The 26104-nt window shown below is 44.0% G+C and overlaps 1 protein-coding gene across 11 annotated transcripts in view; it reads right to left on the bottom strand.

Annotated features, from left to right (window-relative positions):
• Window positions 1-26104, bottom strand: part of ERC2 (ELKS/RAB6-interacting/CAST family member 2) — an 899314-nt gene that overhangs the window by 172490 nt on the left and 700720 nt on the right. For all 11 annotated transcript variants that reach the window (XR_009247350.1, XR_009247349.1, XR_009247351.1 and 8 more), the window contains one exon: window positions 14817-14951. Coding sequence is in view for 8 of the 11 variants with exons in the window: in XM_058678726.1 (XP_058534709.1) it covers window positions 14817-14951 (135 nt within the window). In the remaining 3 variants the exon portion in view is untranslated. The remainder of the gene's footprint in view (window positions 1-14816; window positions 14952-26104) is intronic.

Genomic DNA, 26104 nt, shown 5'->3' with positions numbered 1-26104 from the left:
GAGAAGAGGATGTGCATGCCATGGAATGATTACACATTTGCAGGAAATGATTATACATTTGCAATCAAATAAGTTTAAAAGAAACGAGAGTAAACTTCCAATTCAGTAGAGTGCTTGTAGAAAGGAAGTTTTGTTTAACTTAACATTGTGTTCAACTGTGGATAAACTGAAACTTATTTGGTCTGAATTTTTGTTGAGAGATGTTTCCAAAATGGCTCTGGTCACTTTCCCCCTTGGTGAAGTGGGTAGTAAGGCAGGCAAATCAAATGTTGGAAATAGAAGCATATCTATTATCACAAGGCTCTTATTTTGCACAGTTCTCCCTGGTGATGGCAACGCTGGGAGCGAAGTGGGTAAGGCTGATTGATCCCTGTCCTGCGACTTCTCCTAAATCCCCGACAGAACCACATTCTTGCCATGATTTCTTTCCCTGTTTTGAAAACCAGGGACAAGAAATAACAACTTGGAACGCTTTCTCACTATTTACATCATTATTGCTTGAGTTGTTATAATACTAGGTGCAACCATATGAAAACGCTATTTGATCATGATTTTTTTTTGACCTGGAAACAAGAGCCATCTCAACGCAGTGCAAATCCTGCCAAGGTAATTTTTATCGACTCAAGGATTTACATGTGTGGTCTCCGAGCTGACACTCACTGTAATTTCTTTCCTTTGTATGTCTCTGTCTTTTATTGTCAGTGTTTCAAACATGACTCTGAGAAGTACTGCAGGGAGTTCACCAGACAGCAGGAGGGACCTGGGCTTCATGGTTATGGGGTCCTGCACTGACGTGAGTCAATCCAATTACTGGTACAGGCTCTGACTTGGACAACCCAGCATGAATTTTCACTTGATGGTTTAGGTAGAAATATTCTGGCAGAAAAAGAAGGTACATTGGCTCATTTTAGCTAGGTCTTCTTCTGGGAAAATTATCTGGGCTTATTTATTACATAACAATCTTGTAACTGCTCCTGCCAATTGAGGTTCTTTTTCCCTATATGACCTGGGAAAAATGCATTTTCACATCCACTGTACTTCCTCCTCATCCTGGGAGAAAAGCAAAGTTGATGTTGCTTTTCATGTTAATGAAGATGGAAGTCTACATCAGGGGACCCTGGGGCACCCACAAATGGGTTTCCAGGGGTCTTGCAAGTTCTTGAAATATGGTTCCTAACGTGGTTGTGTATGTGTGTAAATATAATTGCCTGGATGGACGCCTGAGCTTTCATCACAAGGTTCTTGAGCCTCCAATGTTGCTGTTGTAGGAATACTCGAGGCATAGAGAGATGTTAGGATTTGCCAAAGTCACAAAAAACGCAGAGGCTTTCTCTTCAAGTCATTGCCCAGCTCCTGTTGAAGGCTTCTAAAACGGGCTATAAAGAAACTTCCCTTGCTAAGTGGTTGACTTCATCTTGCATTTTACACTCAATAGCATGTATACATTCAGTGTGTTCCAAATCCACTCACAGAGGGTTTTAACTTTTTAAAAATTAGAAGACAGACAAGCCACTGCTGCCCAAATCTGCTGCTGTTTTCTTAACAGCAAAATGTGGTCTAATGCAAATCGCTTTTAGCAAATTAAATATATTAAAAAGTGGCAATTAATTATGATTGAAACAGACAGGAGTTTTAGCTTGAAAATATACACTGCCAATATCACTACTGTTCTTCGTCCACCATAGGAATAAAAAGGAGCTCCCAGATGTCGAGGGTTATTAAAAACCAGATGTTGAGATCGACGTCTTGTATGCTGGTGAAAAAAGTAAAGAAATATGACAGTCCAACATAAACTTTGCTAACATTTCACATGGCAGAAATGTGGATAAATTCCTTTCGTGAACTCAAAATATTACGCATTTTTAAAAGTTTTCGCTTTCTAAAAGTTTCTCCAAGAAAAACGAAAGGGAAGTAGTGGCCATTTCTGTTCTCTCTCTAATCTTCAAAGCTTAAACATGAATTGACCCTCATCACCCAGTGATTTGGGTCAGGGTGGGTGTCCGTTTGGGGAATGAAAGCCAAAAACACAGGAGCTGATCAGAGAGAGAGCTCCAAGCCTTTCCAACCTCGGCAGCTGTTACTCTATGCCCCTGCCCATATCTGGGTCAGCAAATACTCATTTGTTCTGCAACCTGCCCACACAGAAATGTAAATTGAAGGACCAAGGAATCAAAAAAAAAAAAAGATAAGCATCATTTCATCCCAAACTGTATGCCAAGTTACTTTAAAGTACTCAGGAGTTTTAAAAATGCATCTGTGGGGGCCTGGGAGAGTCTGTTTCCTTTCCTTGTTTTGCTGTTTTCAAACAGGCTCTTGTGACTTCTGTGGATGTTGCCTGGTGTCTGAGTCCTTGTGTGTACTTTCTGAGTGAATGTTCTGCCACAACTTGCCAAAATGTCCGTACAGGAAGTAAGCCTCTGGCCCAGCGGTCATCCAAGTGCTGTGGTGCGCAGTGTTTAAGTAAGCCTCTGGCCCAGCGGTCATCCAAGTGCTTTGGTGCACAGTGTTTAAGTAAGCCTCTGGCCCAGCGGTCATCCAAGTGCTGTGGTGCACAGTGTTTAAGTAAGCCTCTGGCCCAGCGGTCATCCAAGTGCTGTGGTGCAGTGTTTAAGAAAGCCTCTGGCCCAGCGGTCATCCAAGTGCTGTGGTGCACAGTGTTTAAGTAAGCCTCTGGCCCAGCGGTCATCCAAGTGCTGTGGTGCACAGTGTTTAAGTAAGCCTCTGGCCCAGCGGTCATCCAAGTGCTGTGGTGCACAGTGTTTAAGAAAGCCTCTGGCCCAGCGGTCATCCAAGTGCTGTGGTGCACAGTGTTTGAGGATGGAACCTCCAAGGAGAATGGAAGCCCATGGCAGGATGGCCACAAAATGCAAAAAAATTCTGTATAGAGAGGGAGGAAGACTGAATGACCAAACTGTGGCTACATCTCTCCATGGGAATGGACATGAGGCCTTGATACAAAGCCCTGGAGTCACACATATGGGGGCCCTGCCGGGGTGCTCTAAATATTGAGAAACAAACAAAATTCCTTTTAGTATGAGCTATTCACTGCAACTAGGCTGAGGATAAGATCCCAGACCAAGGGGAATGTATCATTGTTGCTGAGACAAGAGACTTGCTTCTGTGAGGGACATTTATGAGCCTGAGCGATGATGCTCTGAGGAGGGATGCCACCATCTGAAGTGAGAAACAATCCAGTGTGAAGTCTTCCATTGGTCTCTATTGGGAAGAGTTAAGTCCAGCCAGCAGGCAACATGAGCCCATTTCTGTGTTGTTATTTGTTCTTGTTATTCCTTTTTTTCCTCTTTTCTTTATGCAATTCTCTTTTGAGTTGATAACTGGCTTTTTCTTAAAGTTGGGAGACGAGGTTCCATAAGGGAAACTTACTGTCACACCTGTCTTGTGGAGAGGAACTCTTGCAAAGAGCCCCTTGCCTTTTGGGAACCCAGCCCTGGTCTCTGCCAGAAAGTCCAGCCTGGCTTCCTTGTCCGAAGGGGCACACAGGATTATCTTGGTTAGATTTTGGTCTGATATGGCCAGTCTTTGGACCCACCTCCACTGCTGTTCCAGGACATACCAGATACTCTGAAGTTTAGAGCCCTAGATCTCTACAAACTTGCGCAGCACAAGTCACGAAGGCGGTATCACAGGGCAGGATCAACAATGTGCCCCTACCTGGGTGTGACCAAGGCAATTTCCCTGGCATTTCTAACTGCAAGTTGGCCAGACCCAGGAAAGACATTCGTGTGTGTAAATGACAACAGCAGATTAAGGTAAGAGCCTAAAGAGCATACTGAGCCTTGAAGGGCATGAGTATGTTTCCCTCCCATGGTCAAGTGGAAATCTTCCTTCCAGAGACTGCTCATTTAATGTCTCCTGCCTGCTGGAATGCTGAACTCATGGACAGCTGTCTCTGTTGAAAGTGAGGGGGTCCACTGTGGCTGTAAATGCTCACGTGACTGGCATCTGTTACAGCTTGTGGAACCCATCTGCAGTCACGTATCCCCCAGAGAACAAAAAAAGTTCTAGCCAGGTTCAGGTACCTGCTTCATGCTCTGTTTAAATACAAGTTTAAATTATTTCTGATCTGGTTTAGAAAAGAGCCAGCACATATTAGCACCTTCACCAGGCTGGACAGAGTGTTTTTCGAGTTTCCTGAGTCTCCCAACAGTCCTGAGACACAGGTGCCAGAAGGCTTTCTGTGCAGATGTGAAAGCCCAGCTAGGGGAAAGAGGTCAGGTAGTTCATCCAAGGACACCTGGCCAGGAGCTGTGGCGCCAGGGTCACATGCCAGTCTGTTTAACTCCAGAAATACGCCTGTCTCACCCTACCACCTGAGTTGGGAAGCCCCAGAGGGAAGCTCATCCTCATCCCAAAAGGCATTAATTCATTGGTTCTGCTTAGCTCAATTCTGAAATAGTTTGAGCTCAGTACTTCCCTCTTCCCAAGCTGTTCAAAGTCCTGGTTGAAAGGTTGTGTCCCTCTGGCTCTTGGAAGAAAGCAGTCTTCACGTGCAAATGGAAGCTGCTTCTAAGGACCTGTCTGCAGATTTTAAGATTCCCCAAGCTAAAGGCAGCACTTTCTTAACCTGCAGAGTGCCTCACAAGGTCTTCAAGATGCAAACTTGAGAGCAATGTTTCTCCTTGAGTAACCAGGTAAGGCTCTTGCTTTGTTGAATCACTGGATTCCTTAGTGAGTCCAGCACGTTTCAAGATTTCTGGGGCCAGGCTAACTTAGGTTTGCTCGGGATGACAGCTCCCTTCGCCTGCACTAGCCACACCCTGTGATTTATTGTTCCACTGCCATTTGGTGACAGCTGGCCTTCACCAGCTTGACTGGCATGACAGGAGATGTCCACACTGGGGCACCTGAGACCAGACAGCCTCTATTACCAGGGTTGAGACTTATCAGTAAGTTCACCTAGTCAAGATCCCACAATGGCAGGGGAGCCACTTGAGATCTCTTGTGAAGCCTTTGAGAACATTTCAGGAGTTCTGGAAAATGGTTGCTTCCCTTTTAAGGTGACATCTTTAGGTGCTTGCTCTTTTTTTTTTCAGCATCATCATTTGGGAATGGAGGGAGACTTGAAGAAACCGACCTTCAACATTCTTGGAGCAAGACCAATTCTGCTAAATCACTCCTTGGGAGAGAACACTAGTCCTCTAGGTGTGGGATACAAGACCCCTGACTGAGGATGCAAATGCTGGAAGGCTCTACATTAGCCGGTTATATTGTTTGGGAGTTCAAAGTCAACATCTGCTCAAAGCTGAGGCTCTGCCAGATAACCATAAAAAGAGAGGGTGGGAGTGAAGACAAGCTTCACTTTGCTCTCTCATCCATTGGTCATTAACACTTAGCTTTGTTAAGCACAGTGAAAACTGTGTTTTTAGTAGAATTCTGGTTTTGCCATTTCCTGGCTGGTAGGCCACTGAAGCTCCTAAACTTTTTCTTTCTTCATCCTTGGTTGTTAAAAAAAACGAAAGAAAGAAAATGGGGTCTTATGGTAGCTTCACTCCTTTGTAGGGTTGCTATGAATATTAGGTTAGAAAATATAAATTTAATTATATTACAGACGCTGCAGATTTTTATGAATATAACCAGGGTGATCATTCCTGCTGATAGAACTGAAGTATTTGTTACTGTTGCAACACTGGACTTGACACAGCACTAATGCCAGTGGTTAAATGGTGTGTATGAAAAGGATCTAAGGGTACATAAAACTGTTTGTAAATATTTTAGCATCGCTGGCCTGTTCAAAGCTAGAGTTTATTCAGATCATTAATATACAGAAGCCAAAAATGAGATTTAAAACACAATTATTTCATAAGTGGGGTGGCTTTTTGAAATGGCTCACAGAATTGAGAATGTGTGCAATCTATGTTTAAAAGATATTTCCAATCCCTTTCCTCTGCTGTTCCCTTATCTTTAGAGAGCTGCAAGTGCCTGGAATGTATAAGTCAAACATGATCTTTATTACATCTGTGCAAGGAAAAAAAGAGAGAGAGAGAGAGGGAGAGAGGGGGCAATAGCGTTAAGCAATAGAAAAGGGATGTGTCTGCTTCCCAACATTTCAAGGTTGGCCACCTTCTTTCAATGGGGGAGCTGAAGTGATGCCTCTTGGACAAATGTGACTGGATTAAAGCAGCACACTGAAAAAGACTCAAGCATGGAAGCTGCCCGGATGGGTTACAGCTCCAGGCAGTGCAGGGCAGCCAGTGTGCAGGAACCACTGCTGCCTCAAAATGCTAGTGCAACAAATCTAATGAGAAGCTAACACCATGAACAAGGTGTAAAACTTAGACGAATTAGTATTAGAACACACACACACACACACACACACACACACGCACTTTACCCCCAAATAGAGTAAGCCTGGCGTTTTGAATGGCCTCAGACCTCCTTGAAGGAGAGGTGCGTTTCTAACAGGAGGATTCTGATACTTGGGGCAGCTTTGTCTTCTTCCCAGACATAAAGATCTTCCCTGGCACGGTTTCTCAGAGTGTGTCTTCCTGTGTTTAGATGCAAGGGATGAATATCACGCCCAGATTAAATTTTGATCAGAACCTGCATGTCTGCACACACCGCCACCCCACTGCTGTGTGCCACTGCCCCCTGCCTCTGCCGCCGTTGGTCATGGCCGAGTGCGCCTGTGACGGCTATGGGGGAGGACGCAGTTAAATATCCACCACAACAGCATTACAGACATTCACCCTTATTTCCATCTCTACCTGTGGCCTCACAGAGAGCCATAACAGGGTCATTTCTGAGCTTCTGTTCTTAAAAAAGAAAAAGAAAAAGGAAAAGGAAAAAAGAAAAAGAAAACGAACAGGTCAACTCGTCCCTTCTGCTTCCGAATGCTAGAATCACATAGGCCATCTTGTTTCTCTTTTTGTGGCTTTAGAGCTTTCCCAGGAGTCTTTGCGAGCTAAAGAAAAGGTGACATCAACGCTGTATTCCCATCTTGTATAATTTATAAAATGCAGGTCTTCCAATGTATTCTAGTTAAAAGAGGCACGGGAAAAGTGGCACAGCAAGTGGCTCATGACATCAACTGTTTGGAAATTGTGGACTCTATTACTCAGGAGTGGCAGTGGTGGAAATTTCTGAACCTTTCTCCTAACAAATAAACTTCAGTATCAGCAAGAGTTTGCTTCATGGGTTGCTTAATTTGAAGGCTTCATCGCTATGATGGGGCCAAAACTCAAGGGTTCTTATGCAAAGTGGGCCATGAAATTAGATTAACAATGCAAAACAAACAAAACAATACTAAAAACAAACAAATAGAAAAGGCAAAAAACCTACCCAGGCAAGCTTTGAACACACTAACTTGGATGGAAAACTGGCATTAAAAACTAAGACATACGATTATTTTTACTATTTTCTGTTTTCTTTCTTTTTTCCTTGACTTTTCTTTGGATGTTCCATAACTTTACATTACTGAGGCTTGATATATGGTGGCTGCTTTTGCTTTTATGTAGGGAACATGAAAATGTATTTACATGCACATACACATATATATGTACTGTATATATAATACATATTCAAACATGCACTCAGGGGGAAGTTAGGAGAGAAATTTCTAGTTAAACATGATCTTGCGAAATTCTTCCATATGTGGAAAAGTCCTGAGATCATCTGACATACAGCGATACATGCATATATACACACAGGACGCTGTGTATACATTTATCCCACATTCATTTAACCTCAAAACATAAAATAAATTCTTTTTTTCCTCCCTAAGCAAAAGCTAGGAATAACAACTCTATATACAGAATCCATCTTCTAGGGGCAATGGAGCAAGTTAAACCCCTCGTCCTGTGTGTTAGAATTCAAAGGGCTGCACCGGGGCTAATCTGTTGGTGAAAGAGCAAGCAGAGCCAGACATCAGTCTCCAGCCCCTGTCCAGCATCTCACAGAGAAGGCTGGCGTGACTGGGGGAACCTACAGGGCCTGGGTTGGCTGTCTGACAAGTCCTAGGGCCCGGGGCTGGGCTGCTATGGCTGCTGCTTTCTGTACACGGGCAGCAAGACTCCACCAACTTCTTGTTGGTTAAATAGAAAATCCAGGCCCCAGAAAGGAGGGAAAAGAATGGCAAAGAACAGGAATGCCTAACCAGAGAGACAAGGGGCAAGAAACACAGGGAGGTGTCACCTGTCTTCAGGCACAATTTCAATCAGGATCCATTTTCTGTAAAGGTGGCTGGGAACACTTCTTCTATTGGGTGGCTCTATGGGACAGACTAGATCTGTCTGGGAATAGGTACCCAAGACTGGTATGTATAGCATGGGTGGGAGTGGGAGGGTGAGAGGGCAAGACACCTGCCTTTATTCTCTTTATTTTCTCTTCAACTTGTAGGGGAGAGGAGGCAAAGTTTGAGCTTAGCAATCTCAAGACTGTGGAAGCTGGCTTCCTCTGGTGCAGTTCATAGAGACAGTTCTCTGGGTATTAGCCCAGCATCCGTATGCAGAATTGACAAATAGATTGGCATGGTCCATTGTGAGTTGGGTCACTGGGATCATTTTCTTTTGTTATCTGATACAATCCCATGAGTATCAGTGGGAAAAGAGGGCTAAACTGAGGCCTGGGTGCCTTATCAAGCAATTTATTTCATGGCTTATGACAAAAGAGCTTCTATCACAAGCAAAACACTATGGAAGCTTTTCAGCAGAAAATGGACATATACATTCAGTGCTCTGAAATATATTGAGTGGTGCAAGCTCTCATTTCGGCTGAGAGCCAACACATGGAGGGACCACACAGCAACCAGGAGCAGCAGGGAAAGAACCAACGATCACTATTTATATCTGCAGACAGATTCTGGAAATTGCCAAGTGGAGTGGGTATTATTTAGGATTAGGGCAATCAATTTTCTTGGGCGAGATCAGCTGAGCAGACACCCTCAAGTTAAGAGTATGAAATGGAAAACCAAGCAAGCTTTTGACGGAGGAAGGTCACTCTCTGAAAGAACATAGAACAGCCTGGCTGAGCCTACGGCAAGCCCTTGGCTGGGTGAAGCATCTTCTTGTACTTACTGCTCTAGGGACCTGGCTTGTTCCAGGCCCTTCTGTGTGCAAAGGGTCATGGGTGAGTGAGCAAGGGAATGTGGGTCCTGCTACGTCCCTGCCAAGAGCTCCCTGTGACCCAGAGCAATTTTCTTCCTGCTCCACGCCTCTTCCCTGCTCCAGGATCTCCCCAATGATTGAACGGTGGTGGGAGAGTTTACATACAGGCAGCCTTGTTTTCATTGGCACAAGGACAGCAGAGAAGCAGGTGAAATGGGGGGCCAGAGGCAGGGGGGAAATGAGAGGCATAAAGTCACAAAACTAGGAATAAAGTTACATAAAGTAGGCAAACAACAGAAATGATGAGATGACATTTTAACCAAACCTTTGAAAATAAACCAAAACAGGAAACAGTTCACAATTCAGTGGAAAAATAAAAGCACACGAGTAATCAAGAAAAAGTGAGATGTGAACACAAAATGCATAAGTGGTTACAAAGGCATAGCCATGCCAACATCCAAAGAGGTTTGCCATTCATATACAGAACTCAAGACTTGGGCCTTCATTTTGAGCCTGCTGACTTTTGGGTTTGTGAGTTTGGGTCATGAATGAGCTCTTTAGGTTCCAGCTTTTGCATCTGTGGAATGGAGATGTCTCCACCCGCCATTTGTGTTTCCCAAAGGTATTATGCAAACAGTTGAACAGATTTTCACTGAGTGCTTGCTATGGGCCAGGCACATGTGACTGTGTGTTGTAACACGGGACAAAGAATAGAAATATAAACTAACATTCTACCAACTTGTTCTGCAATTATTTTAGTAAGTATGTGGCTTCATGCTCTGGATCTCTGAAGCCCTCCTTTAGAAGTAGGAGTTCTATAAGGCATGTAGGAAATCAGAATTCTAAATAGGATAGGAACATCTGCAAGGTGGAAATATCTCTTGGGATTCCCAGCTTCCGAGAGTGAACACTCTCATTCAATGAAATGGGATGAAGGAAAACCATTTTCTATTCGTCTTCAAAAATGGCCACATTTGAAAGCACTTCCAGAAGATTGTAAAAAAAAAAAAAAAAGAAAAGAAAATGAGCTCAAAGGTAAGTTTAATTTCATGCCTAAAACATTTGAATTGCATACCTAGTGCTTTTATAATCTGTATTTTCTGTAGCTGTTTTTAAAGACCTTCCTAGGCACAGATTTCAAAAAAATGTATGCACCCAAATAAACTTATTTTATACTTCCTTTATTTTCCATTGACATTTGGAAGTACTCCCTTATTCCGGGGTCTTCACTCCAAAAATGCTCAGGTTCTTTGTCATTTCTGCCCCTCCCAACTAGAATCAGTATGGTAGATGCTTTAACAAATAGAACTGCATCTTTCACAAAATAAAAGCAATGAGATCTTTAAAGACCCAACACCCAATCCAGTATTGAAGCAGTGTAGGTCCTAGATGCAAAAAGGATAGCCTGAACAGTACTAGGCATGTTCAGCTGCTGCGTCTGTCCAGTCACAGACTCTGCCTTTTCTGATGATGGGGTTAGCCTACAGCCAGGAAACACTGCACAGAGATGAATAAAATTTTACTTTCCCTGGGGCAGTCAAAATGATAATGACATTGCTACAGATGCAAGCAGGAAGGCATGGTATTACTGATGTGCTTACAAGCAGGGAAGGCCAGTGTTTACAGGAAATAACAGATGCTGCTGCTGGGGACCGTTACAGAGATCATTTAGCAGAAGCTGAGTCTCTCCTGGCTTTGTATCCTGAACCATGACTGTTTTATGACAAGTTCCCCTTATTCCCTGGCCTTTATTGTGTCCTGGGAAATGTTTGTTGTCTGCCCTTGTGACCACTTCTTGTTGTGAAGAATTTCCTAGGTCATTACTGGGATTTCTCTACATGGATGTATTTAATGACTGGGGTCATCCTGAGAGTTAGGGCACCAGCTACTAACTGCCCCTTGCTTCAGTAAGAGGATAGATTATCAAATGCCACTTTGCACTTCCCATTCCTTCATTACAGTCACCTGCAATCTTTGAGAGGCTCAGTATTGATCACTATCCTTAATCCATTGGGACCTCACCCTTACTGGATTCCCTTGGTTTAGATCTATTGCGTTCTTGGGGTGGGGGGGGGATAACTCACTTTCAGGTGCTACAGTTTTTAGGAAAGGAGCCCAGAAATGAATGGAAGAGGCATATTCACTTCCTGCCATGTAAAGCATAAAAGGGAACTGAATAAAAACTCCACATTCTGATGAAAACCACTGCTAGAAACTGGGTCAGTCATGTTTTAAATTGGGTAGTCTCTCTTTTCACCTGATACTCAGAAAACAATATTTCTCAGAGCACAGATGTTACTAGAAAAGAAAAAAAAAATGCCCATGATCAAATAAGTCTGGGAAATGCTGGACTAAATAAAATTGGAGAGCTTTCTTTCTTATAAGACTTTTTAGATCCTTTGATCTGCTAATTGCACCAGGATGCTTGAAGATAGAGTTAAAATATGCAGCATTTTCCCAAAATTCTTTGCCCACTGAATCTTTCTTTCAAGACTTTTCTCACGGGACTAATGTTCTAAAAGTTACTTTGGGAAATGCTAGTCTAGACTTATAATACTTGGATTCAGTTTCTCTCAAGGAGAACACAAACTTGTAGTAAAGAAGAAAGAGACAGGGAAAAAATGGAAAAAGAACATAATTCTGCAAATATATGGCAATACTTGAATTTCCTAAGGAGAATGAATTGCTCTGCAAAAGTAGCAAGTGACTGATTTTTCATATTTCTTTGTTTCTATGTGTTCTGATCTCTTAATCAAGCCCAAGAGGCAGTGTCAGCACTGTGGAAGTCCATTGTCCAAAAGAGTTACTGGTCAATCCTTTTGGCTACAGGAAGACCAGGGCTGAAAGATTCATGGGAAAAGAATCAGAAATCCCTCTAAGAGGTTTTTCACCTTTAAGTCAGCTTAAGCTAACATGGATACATTTTGGACAGCTCGTTTAAATCTCATCCAAATCAACCCATTACTAAGACTCTCACGTTGTCAGATAATGATATAAGGCAGTCATTTTCTCCTAAGTAGCTTGGCTCCATACGTTTCAGTAAACGTGGCCTCTCACAGCAATAGGTAGGGTTTGTAATCAACTGGGAAAGCAACTTCTTCGCACTTCATAACTGTTTCATTCTAGGATTGAAATGTATAGCAGTTCATACAATGGCATACATCTTGTTGATGACTAAATTTCAAAACCCTTTGTCCAAGTCTCGGGGCACTTACATAAGAAGAACATATTATCCACAAGATACATCTATCTTTATCACTGAAGTCAAACTAATCTTATTCAGGGTTCTTAACTCTCTCCTAATTGCAAGGGTTCAAGGAAAGGAGCCTCCTAACCTTGTTGACTCCAACTGACATCCACAATGGCATTTCACCCTCACCATCAAACCCACTGCAGAATACACTCCTAGGTCATGGGCCCCTAACTTACTAAAAATTACCCTTTATTTATCTTGTTCTGATTGACTTGAGTCAGGAAAGAACTAGACATCCCAGGGCCTCAATTCTTGTCCTAGGACCAAATAACGAACTTCTTTGAGGTAAGTACTCGGTGTGGTCCACCACACTCTTCCCCAAGCTCCACAGAGTGGCTGGCATGGAATAAATGAGCTGAATGAGATTAGGAGCTGCAGTGAGTTCACCTCCCTCCAAGGGTCTGGGTTTCCCATCTGCAGAAGAGGAAGGGGCCACCTTTCTTCATTCCCATGCATCAGTTACAATACTCCGTGGGATGGAGGAAGTGAAAGTTAAAAATGATCACCCTCCGCTAACAGCACTAGTGACAAAAACACACTAAAAGCCTTTAAAACATGCCTTGGCCAGACACTCTTCAAGAAATTCTAACCCTTGCAGGAAGGGAACCACCCCTTAGTAATCACAAGCTCTAGTGTCTACGGACACAGAGAAGAGGGTCAGCCCAGTAGGTGTGACACTCTTGTTTGTGACTACAGATCTCTGGAAAAGTAGAATGAGATCATCTTTGGAAAGCAGTACTAGTTGCACGGCAGGTAAATCTGATCTGGTGACCCACTGTCAGCAGGTGCATTGGTATTTGTGTCTCTAGAATAGGATAAAACAGCTAAAACAGCTTGCTATCTCAGCAGGTCTCAGGGGCATCCGCTCTTTGATCCAAATCCTTCTTTTGTTCCTTACAGAGTTCTCTGCTTCTGTCTCCCTGGGGTGGGGGCTGGGGGTGAGAAGAATCTTCTAGTATGCATGGCTCAAAGGAATAGCCAGGGCGGAGGGGGTGATTGGCAGCCACCCCATGACCAGTACTCACATGGACTTGGCACAGAAGAATGACAAGCAGCAAAGGGCAGTGTGCCAAGGGCAGGGACCAAGAACAAGCGTAAAGACACTAAATCGGCAAGTCCATTGGTGGAGGTGTGGGGAGAAGGAGTAAAAACTGAATAAATCAAACCAAGTCCAAGCAAAAACACAGACATATAAGATGTCATAAAATTAATCTCTCTCTCCACTTTCCAGATCTCCAAATAGTCCTGTTTTGAGAGCTAAAAGCCCAGGCTGCTGCCATTCTGCACTTGGCCTCAGAAATCTGCTGTCCTGTGTGAACACCATGCGCAGTGTTGGGACTCTGAAGGCAAACGTGTCTGGGTATGAGGGCTGGCCAAAGCCAGGGAGGGTGTCTGGTGGAAGCTGCCTTACTGCACACATCCAGGGAGGGCTTCTAATGCTTTGTTCTATGTCACAGGTCTCTCTAGAGCTGCACTTCCAGCAAAGGATCTTGAAGCACTTTGCACTTCTTCCCTGGGATGCTCGTGGCATGAGTTAAAATGGAAATACAAAGTGAAAAAAAAATCCATAAAATTTTTAGGAATTGAATGAATTCCTTTTTCCCCAGCAAATAGTTAGGCCTTTTCTCCACACAGGGTGATTACAGCAAGCCCTTCCCATCCTAAATCCAAAGGTCTTTCCTCTATCTCAGTGGTTCTATTCCTCTATCTCTCACACCCTCTGAAACTTACAGCCTACATTACAGCAGGACTACTTGACAGAATGAAACATCCTAGCACAACAAAGGAAGACATACGGTTAATGTTGACTATGTTAGCCGGAGAGTTTGTATCTTAATTCCGAGTTTCAACAAAATTCACATTCGAGAGTCTTAATAACAGAAAGTGTAAATGCTTTTTGCATTGATGGGTGAGTGTGAGTATCACTGAAATCCACAGGCGGTCTGTGCATGGGTCGATTCATCTTTCTACTTGCTTTCCTTAGTTGAGGTAGAAGACAGAGTCCAAAACAAATAAACCACATTTTTTTTAACTTCATTGGTTGAAATGCCAACAGAAAGCATATCTCTTCCTGTTGTTTCTCTCCACCATTAATTTGCATCACTAAGGAATCTTCTAGGAAAACACTCAACAAACAAGGCTGCAATGGTTGCTAAGCATATGGAAGCAAAGTGCTGCCTTTTGAAACTCCAAAGAGACATTCCAGAGTAACACACCATTAGAAACTGAGCCAGCAACACACTACCTATCTATGAAAGAAGAAAGAAGGGGAGAAAAGAAAATGCATAACATAAACAATAAAAGACAAAACCTTAAGAGAGGAAGGAGAAAGGAAAACATTTAGATTCCTTGAGTGATGGAAATAAATACCAAAGCTATTAGTTTCAGTTCAAAGAACGTATCACTTTATGCTGTTTATTATTTCTTGAGGATTATTTATTTTATCTTAAACTATCCAAAGGGTAAAAAGGGTCTTGGAGGTACGCGGCATTGAAACTGACCTGGTCCGGAGAGGGCCTGTGATTGGAATGCTGCGACCTCCCAGGAGATCGATGGTGGTGGTGGTGGTGGTGGTGGTGGTAGTGGTGGTGGTCCTCACTGTAGTTGTCTGCCATCAGCTTCATTCTGTTCTGGGTCTGAGTGGAACAAAAGCCAGAGAATGGCCCATCAGGAGCCAGAAAACCAGCCAACGAGACTAGGAGCATCGTTACAGCACCTGTGAGTCTCTCCTTTGGCCCCCAAATCAGGAATTTGTCATTTTTATTCACATAGAAACTTAAAGAGGCACTGTAACATTGTTCAAGCTATTCCATTACATCTGAGGATGTCAACATATTTGTTCCTTGGATTCCCAAACGAGGAAAGAAAATGGGATGTCTTCTAGGGTGCTCTGCTTTACATGTTATCAAGTATGCACAGGAACTCCAGAGTAAGGCTGCAACCACAACGTGCTAAGGGTCACATCGTACACTCTAGAGCAAGCCAGGGAATGAAACCCTGGAAGAAAAGGTGGGGAGGGACTGGGTGGAGACACAGAAGTACAAATAATGGTTTCACAAGACAAGGCATAGAAAGTCCTTTTTGAAAAGCAACAATACTGATGGGCATGGCTGATTGCTATGATGACGTCTTGGGAAAGTGCTCTCTGCAGATATTTAACCTGATGATATTCCTGGTGGGGGCTGAATAACAGGATCCAAGTTCAATGGCACAAGAGCTGATGACTCTAATTTATGCCCTGTGATGTCTGTCATATAAAGCAACTTGGTGTCACAGTGATGAATTGACCAGAATAGGTTCACAGAATCTAGAAAAATACTTCTTTAAAAAAATACATAAAATCATCTTGCTGAGAAAGACAGCAAGTGTGAGTTTGAGGAGTGGACATTTATTTTAGGAGTTAAGACATCTGTTAAGCTATCCACAAGCCACATTGGAATACCTGGGTTGGATTCCTGCCTCCTGCTCGACTTCAGCATCCTTGCTAAGGCCAATCCTGGGAGGCAGTGATGATGTTTCAAGTAGTTGTGTTGCTGCTGTCCCATGGGAGACCCAGACAAATGTCTTGGCTCCTAGCTTTGACCCTGGCACAACCCTAGCTCCTGTGACATTTGGGGAGTCAGTCATTGGAAGGGAGCTCTTTCCATCTGTCTGTCTCTCTCTTTGTCTCTGTCTCTGCCCCTTCCCAAAACAAACAACAACAACAATAGCAAAAAGGTTTTGTGGATAGGACAGTTGGTTTCAGGTCCTACTCCATCTCTTGGCAGTTTATGTGGTCTCATGAGAGTTGACTGTTAATGAACCTCTATTTCCTCAATGGGAGTAATAATATCTTCATTTCTGGGTTTCCTGTGAGGAGCAGATGATAGGGTGGATTTCAGTCTGGTACCCAGCAAATAATGAATTGCTAGAAAGCATCACTTGGCATCATTATTACTATTGAATCTGCTGCTTCCTGTGAGAAGCGTTTCCGTGGTATGTGCCATTTTGTTTGTCAGCAATGCTTTCTCTGGTCCCCTTCCTCACTTCTCACTACACAATCTGCCTAACTCAGGTTTCTCTAGGCTCCTTTTCCTGACTTTTCCCTTGAGGCTATGGGGCACCTGCCTCCTGCTAACCAGGGTTCTATAACCAGACTTGTCTGTCGGTAGAATTTTGGCCTACTTTAAAAAAAAATTTTATGTTTCATGATACAGTTGCATTGGCTCAGAGACCTCCCCTTCCACCGTGTCTTATCCTCTCCCCAACCAACTCATTCCTCCTACATTATTACAATAGTATAGTACTCCAGCAACAGTCACAAGTCCATCGTTCTATTGTTTAAATGTATCATGACACTGCAGAGTGTCTATGGCCTATTTCTTTCATCAGCCTTCCCTTTCCAGAATCCAATACAGAGCCTCGAAGGTGTGGACACGCAACACTCGCTCCCATAATGAGCAGCTGAGGGGACGAAGAGGGCCATGAATGTGACCGGCCCTGTCATCTCAAAGCTGCACATTTGTTTTCATTAAGATGGTTGGTGAGGCTTGAGGACACCTCCTGAATTGCCATGATAATCCCATTGGTGGCTCAAGATAACAGTAAGTCATCAAGACCTAAAAAGACTGAGAAGTCAGGGCCTGGTGGGAGCTCTGAACAGCTGGATTTTGATTACATAATCATCAGTAACACTCTGATAATAAAGGCAATGCTGGAGAAAAAGCGTGCATGCTTGTCGTAGTTTTTCACATACAATCTAAGTTGTTCTGAAAACTTTCCCGGGAGGAATTGTTCCTATCTTCATTTGGCACCAGGAAGAGTCGCGGATAGATTTTAGGCCCCAGAGTTCCCTTTGTGACACTGAATAAGGAGGTTTTCTGGTTCCTCTAATTCCCAATCTCTAGGGTATGCTCTTTGCCTTGCTGTTAGCAGAAAACAACTGCACAGGTAGAAATTGCTTTCCCATAAAGGTTTTGGTTCTGTTAAGTTTTGGAGACACTTCACATCCCAGCTCTACCTGCCAAAGGATGTCTCATGATTTACTCAGCCCATCTTTTAAAATGTGTACAATATTTGAAAGGTCCCAGAGTAGACATAAAAAATGCATGCGTATGATAAAAAAGACACTAAAAGCAGAGGGAAAAGGTCCACTTAAATATTAAATAAAAAAAGATCCCAGGCAACCTTTGGCAGCTGATAGCATTTCCATCTTTCACTTGTCCACTTAATGTGTCAGAAGACCCAATGGACAAGTTATGCCTTGTGAGAAAGAGCAGGTCAGTAGAACTGCTGCGGAGCAAGCATGGAGATTCCCTTCAGTCAGTCTGCCCTTGGACGTGAAATTCAGCGTTCACACCTAACATTCCAGTATGGTAACAGGAGCCTGTACTTTTCAATCTGTGAACTAGTAAGTCTGGAGTTGTTTCTTCTGAAAAAGAATTATGAGTGCCTAAAGGGAGCTGTGAGATCTGCTGTGGACAAGAACGAAGGGACTCGTGCAGGAATGAACGATGGAGACTAAATGAACAAATAATAACTCTGCTATTATAAACATCATAATGTCCTTATCCTTTGGGGAAGCTCCTGTGATTTCATAAGATTACTTTCTTACCAGTGACAAGCCCAGAGTTCCCTACCTTTGAACTGTATCCCATAAAAGAATGTACAAGCTAAACAAGATGCTATATGCGGCCCTAAATGTGTCTGCCGAAATGAGGTGTGAGAGAGTAGGCATGTCATGGGATAAAGACTGTAAATGAATGATGTCATCTTTCCAATTTGGTGCTGAAATATAAATAAACCACGTTGTTCATGTGAATACCAGATCTGGGGGAAATGTACACAGAGCAATTGTGAACGGAAGAGGCTTCTTTTGATTAGTCTGGGCTGCAAAGAGAAGAGTGAGAAACAGAGATGAAAAATGAGAGCTTGGTCTGATACTCTAGACCAGTTTTATTTATCTTGAGTGTAACGTATCCCTTAAACTGTGACCAATCTCCAGCAGACTGGTTGCTGGTGTCCATGCCTACAAAACAGTTTGGCCAACCAATCCTGTTCCTTTAACTGTTGTAGAAAATGTATCTCTTTTTGGTTATTTTTTTTTAAAGTCTGCCCTACCTATCCTCATTTCCATTCAATTGTAATCAATTGTTCAATTTCTAACAGTAAATGACCTGGAAGGATACAAATAACACTTTACAATGGTCAAGTGCAGAAAAACTGCAGGAGTGGTTTGCCAGGACTGGGACAAGGATGCTGCTTTTTCAAGTAACTCCCAAACACGCTTGCAGGTGATCCCCATGTAACAGTACATATCCATGCAGCCATTACAGATGCCCACATCAAGGTCTTACAGCACATATCCTGGGCAGTCATAAGGAAAATCCCAGGAAAAGTAACAAGAGAACTGGAAAGACAGCTATTCCACACAGCACAGCAGTCGTGGCCTGGGACTCATCCAGTGATTTACTGAAGCTCTGTTTTATTCCCTTTGCAATATCAACGGTGACTGAGGCCTTTGACTAATTGCGTCATAGTCCTTTTTCCTCTGTGATGTCATGGCCACCGAGATAAGTTTAATCAGATTTCATTTTCTGCCTCCTGTTTATTACAAGGGGCACTTGGCATCTCCAGAGCTATCGCCTCCTAACAGCTCGCTTGTTGCCCCCCCTGCCTCTCACTAAATGCACTCCGCATCTAGAATCATGTGAGGCACCTGTGTTCCCTGGATTCAAATTCTAGGGAGGTTCTAACTGCCTTCAGGAAAACAGTCCTGTCCCACAATATGGCTGTCAGCCTTTTGCCAGTGGACCGTTGCCTGCTTATCTCTCTGGCCTTGGCTCCCATTCTATTCTGCTTCTTCTCCCATCTTGGGACATGCAGTTCTCTGTTTCTGTCATGCACTGAATTCTCTATCCTTTAAACCTAAGTTATACTCATTAGATCTGGTCTTAGCTTCAACACCACCGCCTGCACACACTTCCCAATGCACCTCTTCCACTGGTTTCCACAGACCTATATCTGCCTCTGACCTCCATCTGTCTCAGCATTTCTCTGAAAGAATGCTAAATAACTGTGTGTGCACTTGGCCTTCGCCACCACTGCACTGAAATTGCCTCGAGGGAAGCACTGTGTCTGCACTACCTTTGTTCTCATACCTTGCAGAGTCCAGCACATAAACACCACATATGTGCCGGATGAATTTATTCATTTACTCACAAATGAATAAATGGAGAGGGCACAGGCTTCTTTAGAACAGACGAGAGGGGCAGATACACACAGAGTCTACCACATTCAGGTGAGTTACTCTACATGTCTTTGTTTCCATTTGTTTATTGTTATTTTTTGGGAGTAGGGCGAGCAGCATAAATGTACAGTTTGGAAACAATTGGAAAATGCAAAACTCGCCTTTTTGAGAAATATTTTGCTCCTGCGTAAATTAGACCCAGTGAAAACCTCCACCATCTCCTCGATTACTCACCTCATTAAAACTAAGGGGTTTGGGGGATATTATTGGGTTCATTTTCTCACTATCCTCTAACCTTTGGAAGAGCAGGGGCCTTTGGAAGACATTAGTTAGTGCCAAAAGTCAACCATGGAAAACAGAAACTTTATCCATTAACTAAAATCCCTGATGAACACCATCTGTGAGAAAGTGCTAGATATTTCATCTCTTTTTGACATTTCTGAAGAGTTTATCCAAGGAGCTCTTGAAACAAAATGAAAATCCTTGATTGACTAGTAATAGACTCAATAGCTTAATGGCAATATGTAGCTATAAAAGTGTAATATTAAAACTGCCTTTAAAATATTTTAGCAAGGTGGCAATAAGAAACTATGCTTTGATCAGTCATCTGGATCAGGTTAACAATAAAACCTGCATGAATATGGTTTAAATAAAAAATATATAATGCAATTTATTGCCATGGGATATGGAGATAATACTGTACAATAGCAATTACCGTCTTCTCTCAGGTTTTCTATTTCGCCTCTTTCCCACCAGGGAAATCCCAAACATTCAGAACAATTTCACTGGTCTTGTCTCTTCCTAATCAGTGCAAAGTGAGCAGCTTTTGTCTCCAAGCAGAGCATGAGGAAATCAGACAGTTGGGCAGAGCAGAGGAAAGGGATTTCTCCAAACATCTACAAGGCTCACCACATTGGCAACGAATCCTAAATGGTGTAGAATCTGTGTTCCAATGCTGTTTCACAACTGAAGAATCAAGTGAAGCAGGAGGATGAAGGAGCCGTTAGAGGAATGAGGTGAACTGAGGAAATTTATGACAGTAAGTAGGAATCAGTGTTGTCCAAGCTTCTACTGTAGACGCTGCACTGGAATCCATTCTGCACTTACTGAGTATCTGCGATGATGATGACTCTTCTGAGAGAATCAGGTTTAGAAGCTCTCCTGATGGTGAGGAAAACCATCACCAGGATCAGGACTCAAACACGGACCTCTGACTCTACAGCCCTAGGGTAGTGGTATAAAGCTGAGCCCTAGCGCACAGGGCAAAGCAAAGATGAGTAAGATTTGGGGTATTACAGGGCTGACTGTGATATAACACAGGGAGAGAATGAGAGAGAAGATACCCAGAGGCAGGAGAGATTCCCCTACAGCTGAGGACCAGGGCATCACATAAAATACCATGGGCTAGATGCTCTTTGAACTAAGATGTGAAAATTAGCAAGAGCAGTGTGGGAACAGTCCATGGTAAACTGGCTCATTTAAATCAGCTTGAGAGAAAAAACAGGTCGACGAGGGAACCCGAACCCAAGACACAGGAAGGCATTGTGTGTGCACATGGGACTTTCTTTATTGCTTTGTCAGAAGTAGGGAGACCAGGAAGTGTATTTGAGATGATAATTGATCATATTTCTTCTAAGAACCTATCAACTTGGGGCATTCTGCAGGGAACTTAAGATAGAACCAAATCTGCCAAACCGTGGTAGCTCTGGGAAAATGTGCCAGGCTCTTTGCACTCATGCATTTGGGAATATCTTCATGATCCATGGTCACTGCATTAATCCCACCTTGAAAATCTGTCTGATCTCCTTTTGCTGATCTCTCCTTCCTTCCACAGTAGATCCATAACAGATCATTGATGAGACTCCCCTTCCCAACAACAAAAGTGCCTCCTTTCCTTCTTATTAATATTAGTAGACAGTTGGTAGGCTCCCATGAGGGTTACTCACTCACTACCTTTATCTGACTTTATGTTATGAAGGTGTTGTGCAGCCTAATGCTTCACCCTGGATGCCACCAAGGACTTGCACGCACAGTGCTGCTATGTTGCTGTCTTCCTACCTAAAATCCCAGCATGTGTCTCTGCCACAATTTGTCCCTTGGTCCTGAATGCAGACTTCGTCAGATCCTAAGACCTGGGAAACTCATGCTCCTAGAATAATCCCCTTAGCCTGTGAATCAGGTACATGGACAGTATCCTGGCCCTCAGTGGGACAATGTTACTTTATGCTCCAAAATTTCCCAGTAGGTCCCAAGTCTTAAATAGGAAGCCTCACTGATTCTAGTGGGATGCTCTCACTGAATGCATCTTTTATTGCCCTTTTTTTCTTCCCCACTTCGCCTTTCCATTATTACATCATGTTTCTTCAGATCACTACTCAAATAACCGTGATCATGGGATCTATTCCTTCCAAAATCTCAGCTAGAACCCTTGTGGAATGATTCACAAGCCAGGATCTAACTTCTGCACAGGACGGACACACCTGTGACCGTCAGGTCGCTTCCCGTGCACAGTTCTTGGGATTCCACATCAGCCCAGGTGACAGACTCTCACTTTCCTAGGGGAAGTAACATCCTAAGGATGAAATCTGTCTCTGTCAAATATTCACTGAGACTCTGACTGAATCCCTCAGCAACTGCATTGTCAAATGGGCACGTAAAGGAAAACTGCCTTCAATACCAACCAACACCACATGGGCAGGTGCTGATCTACTGTTCTTAGTCATGGCACATAATCCCAAGGGTTTTCTTTGGTTTTGTTGCTTCCTGTGGAAGCAGGGGGTGGGTGAGGATGGAGATGGGAGATGATTTTGTTAACTTACTTCCTGCTGTTACCTTGGGACCCAAGGAACTCCCTGAAGGGTGTGGCCCATGACTGAAGTCAGGGACATCACTCTCTTCTGTCCCCAGATGGCCACTGCAGCCATGTGGGGAGAATGGTTTAGGGAGACAGTTCTGCTTCCTCTCCTCACAATACTGGAGTAAGGGTCCTTAATTGTGCTGTGAGATGGAGCCACCTGCTATCATGGATGATGACAACCACTGCCTAGGTAGCCCTAAGAAGAGCATACTGTTAGAGATGCTCTCAGGCTGCCAGGCCCATCAACCCTGCCGTGTAGGCTACAGTGAGGCACTGTGTTCACAATCTTTAATAGCAACCTTTACCACGGCAGAAATCAACCTCACCCTGGAGTTTTTGCTGCACACATGTATTAGTCTCGAATATCAGTCCCAGTTGGGGCAGTTATCCCACTTAACAGGTGAAGAAATGGAAGCTTAGAAAGACTGAGGCTCACCCAAATTCAAGGACAGGTGGATCCAGGACTCTGATCCAGGACTCTGACTCCAGAGCCTTCTAAGTAACCACTGCATCTTGTTACATTTATAAGGACCAGCCCCCTTGGTGCAAAAACCAACATTGATGTGGAAACAGGGTCTGATTCTCCAAAAAAAGCCTAACTCTAATCAGAATTTTAAAAATAAATACTTTCCTTTTTGAATTTCTAGTGCTCTGTGAAAACAACAGAAGAGCCCTAACGTGAAATCAAAAGTCCACATCCACACTGGCTTTCAAAGATACAACCAACATGCTGGTCTTGAATGCAGGCTAGTGCATCAGCAACTGCAGACAACCAAGGAATTTCTATCATCCTGAGCACCACTGAGGTGCTGCAGTCTGGGGGAGGGGAGGCCCTAGAAGTTTCCACAGCTAAGTTACTGAGTTAAACGTAGGTCTGTTTAATTAAGTAGTGGGCAGCACATGCTATACTTAGCTTTTAAACACTTGTAAAGTCCTCTTCATTCATTTATCTTACTTGTCACTGACAAGCTCCTCAAGGACTGTAACAGTATGCAGAGCATGAAGAGCCTGCGTAAACAACGCATATTTTATGTGGAGTCTAAACTGTTTCAACTTAGAGTCAATAGAGGGTCCCTGAAAAAGGCTCAGACTCTTGCCCTGAACGGGGAAGCATTCTTTGCACCAACTTGAAATGGCACTCTTTTAAGCCAGAGTAGGGAAAAGACACAAAAAAAGAGTACAGGAGAACTTGGAGGGAAGCAGAGAGGGAGGGAAGAAAGAAGAAAAGGGAGGAGGAAGGAAAGGAGGGAGATACAAAGGGAGGGAGGGAGGGAGAAATGGAAGAAGAGGAAGGGAGGGAGGAGGGAGGGAGGAGGGAGGGAGGAGGGAGGGAGGAGGGAGGGAGGAGGGAGGGAGGAGGGAGGGAAGGAGGGAAAGAGATGGGTAGGAAAGGGAATAGAAGAAAAGAAGGGGAAGAAGGACCAGCAGAAAGGAGGGAGACTGAGGCTGGAAGACAGTGGGAGAGAACAGAGCATGCTACTTGCAGGTCTGGGATTCAGATTCTAAAACTAGGCTGACAAAGGAGGTCAAGGTCTTGATTTGACCCAGCAGCACCCTGGGGCAAGGATCAAGGGAAGCCTAGACACTAAGGGCCGTGAAGAGGAGTCATCCGAACAACCTCAGAAGCCAGATAATCTACAGGGAACACAGGGACTTCCCAATGGTTACATGCTTACTTGAAAACAGCTTAGAATGAATGGTAACACGCGCTTCCAAGAGAGGACTCAGAGAGATGATGTCTCTGGACCCGTGAAACATGGTGGGACTTCCCCTCAAAATGCCTGAAGCTTTTAAGACACCATCTTCGGAAGGAAAGAGACAGGGTGGATGAACTGGGTGTGGACAGTAGAGCCTGGACGTGGGGAGCATCACAGAGAGCAGGCATGTATCACGGGGCAGCCTTAGGGGACGGACAGACAGACAGACACAGCTTCTTCCAGGGGGCTCTGAGCTCCGCGGAAGGTGGAGGCCAATGCCCATCCCAAAATGAAACAAATGGCAGCGGGAGTGGGACAGAAAGGGCTGGTGTGAGCAATGCAGAGCATGTGATGGGGGCTGCTGGCTACTGCTGAACAGGGCTTGGGCCCCAGGAGAGGAGTAGCAAGTCAGCCAGGGCAGGCTTGGCAGGCGAAGGGGGCCTGGGGCCTGGAGACCAAGAGGGAGACAGAGACCAGGAACATACTCTCCTCAGCTGGTCTTGCATGTGGTAAAACAACCAGAGGAGAAGTAAACAGGCTTGTGAGGCGCCTTCCAATCAGTCAAAAATCAAATGGGCAGTGAGTGTTCCAGATACCGAATCTCTGACGCATGCCCTGGGGTCTTCCTCTGCCCCTAGGGTTGCCTGTCTAGGGACCCTCCCTGTCTGTTTGGATTCCAGGAGCCTGGCCGGCTTTATATGGCTTGCTCCCAAGGCTCCCTCAGCAGGACAGATTTAGGTCCAAAGGCGAGTCTGAGTCACAGATTCCATGCAGGACAGGAGATCTCCATGGACGCCCCCGCCCCGAGACGCACACACAAGACACTTGCAGATCCTGCCCGGGCTCCCCGTAAAGCAATTCTTCTCCGCCGCTCCAACAGGAAAGTTTACCCAAAACTAGGTACCTGCCAGTTCTTCTGTCACCATAACTCACACCCAGGGAAGCAACAGGGACTGTCAACGTCCATGTATTGGACAGAAATCCAACTTCCAAACAGGCTGACATCTCACTCTAATTCCATCTGAAAGTAGCTGGTGTGCTGCGTCCTGCTGCTAAATATTTTATTATTCCTTTTTTCCCCCTCTTTTCTTCCTTCTCCCCTTACCTCCATTTCTTTTTCCTTCTTTCCCTCCTTCCCGCCTCCCCTCCTTCCTTCCCTCCTTCCATTTATCCACATTTCACTTTCAAAACAATGTATCTGGGTGATGTATTTAAGGTAGAATTAAAAATACAGGGCTTTTCTGCACCTGTGCCATTGTAATGGTAGAAGGGCACAATATCCAAATCTATGTAAAGTTGAATTGAAACACAAACAACCATTAAAGTACATGACTGATGCTTCTTCACAGCCATTAGAAAAAGGTGGGTAACCGGAAAGTGGAGTGGATCTTCCTGCAGATGCTAGTAAATTCTAGGAGCTGCCTCAAACCTCTCCCTTACACACGAGCATGAAACATCAGAGACAGGTTGTACATCACTGAATCCAAGTTGGCAACCTTGACAGAGTGGGGACTGAGTTACAAAGAGGGTATGGGTTAGTTGCTGGTAGATAAGTTCCAGAACCCTTTGCAGCTGGTCCCAAGAACTGTTCCTGGCTCTGGTCATGTTTCCATTGATTTTCATGCAAAGAGGAGCCCACAACCCTTGAACCTGCAAAACTACAGGCCACCTCAAACCACAGGCTGTGTGCAGTGAGCTAATGTGGTAGTGACTTCTAATCCTACAGTCTGAACAGCATCAAACACCCCCTGATTTTGGTCTCATTGACTGTAGACAGTTTGAAAAATGTTCTATTTTCCTTCAGGATACAAGCAGAACTACTGATTCAATCTTAGTTTTCTTCATTTTTAATAACATCTATAAGTATATTGTATAAATTATGCATGCTAGCCATGAAAAAATAGGTATAAAAGTTTACAAAAAGGGGCCCGGCGTGGTAGCCTAGTGGCCAGAGTCCTCAACTTGCACGCGCCAGGATCCCATATGGGTGCTGGCTCTTATCCCGGC

Source organism: Ochotona princeps, chromosome 21, assembly GCF_030435755.1.
Source record: "Ochotona princeps isolate mOchPri1 chromosome 21, mOchPri1.hap1, whole genome shotgun sequence".
In the NCBI taxonomy this organism is placed as follows: domain Eukaryota; kingdom Metazoa; phylum Chordata; class Mammalia; order Lagomorpha; family Ochotonidae; genus Ochotona; species Ochotona princeps.
Note: the sequence above shows the minus strand (reverse complement) of the source record. Positions and strands in the feature narration are given on the sequence as shown.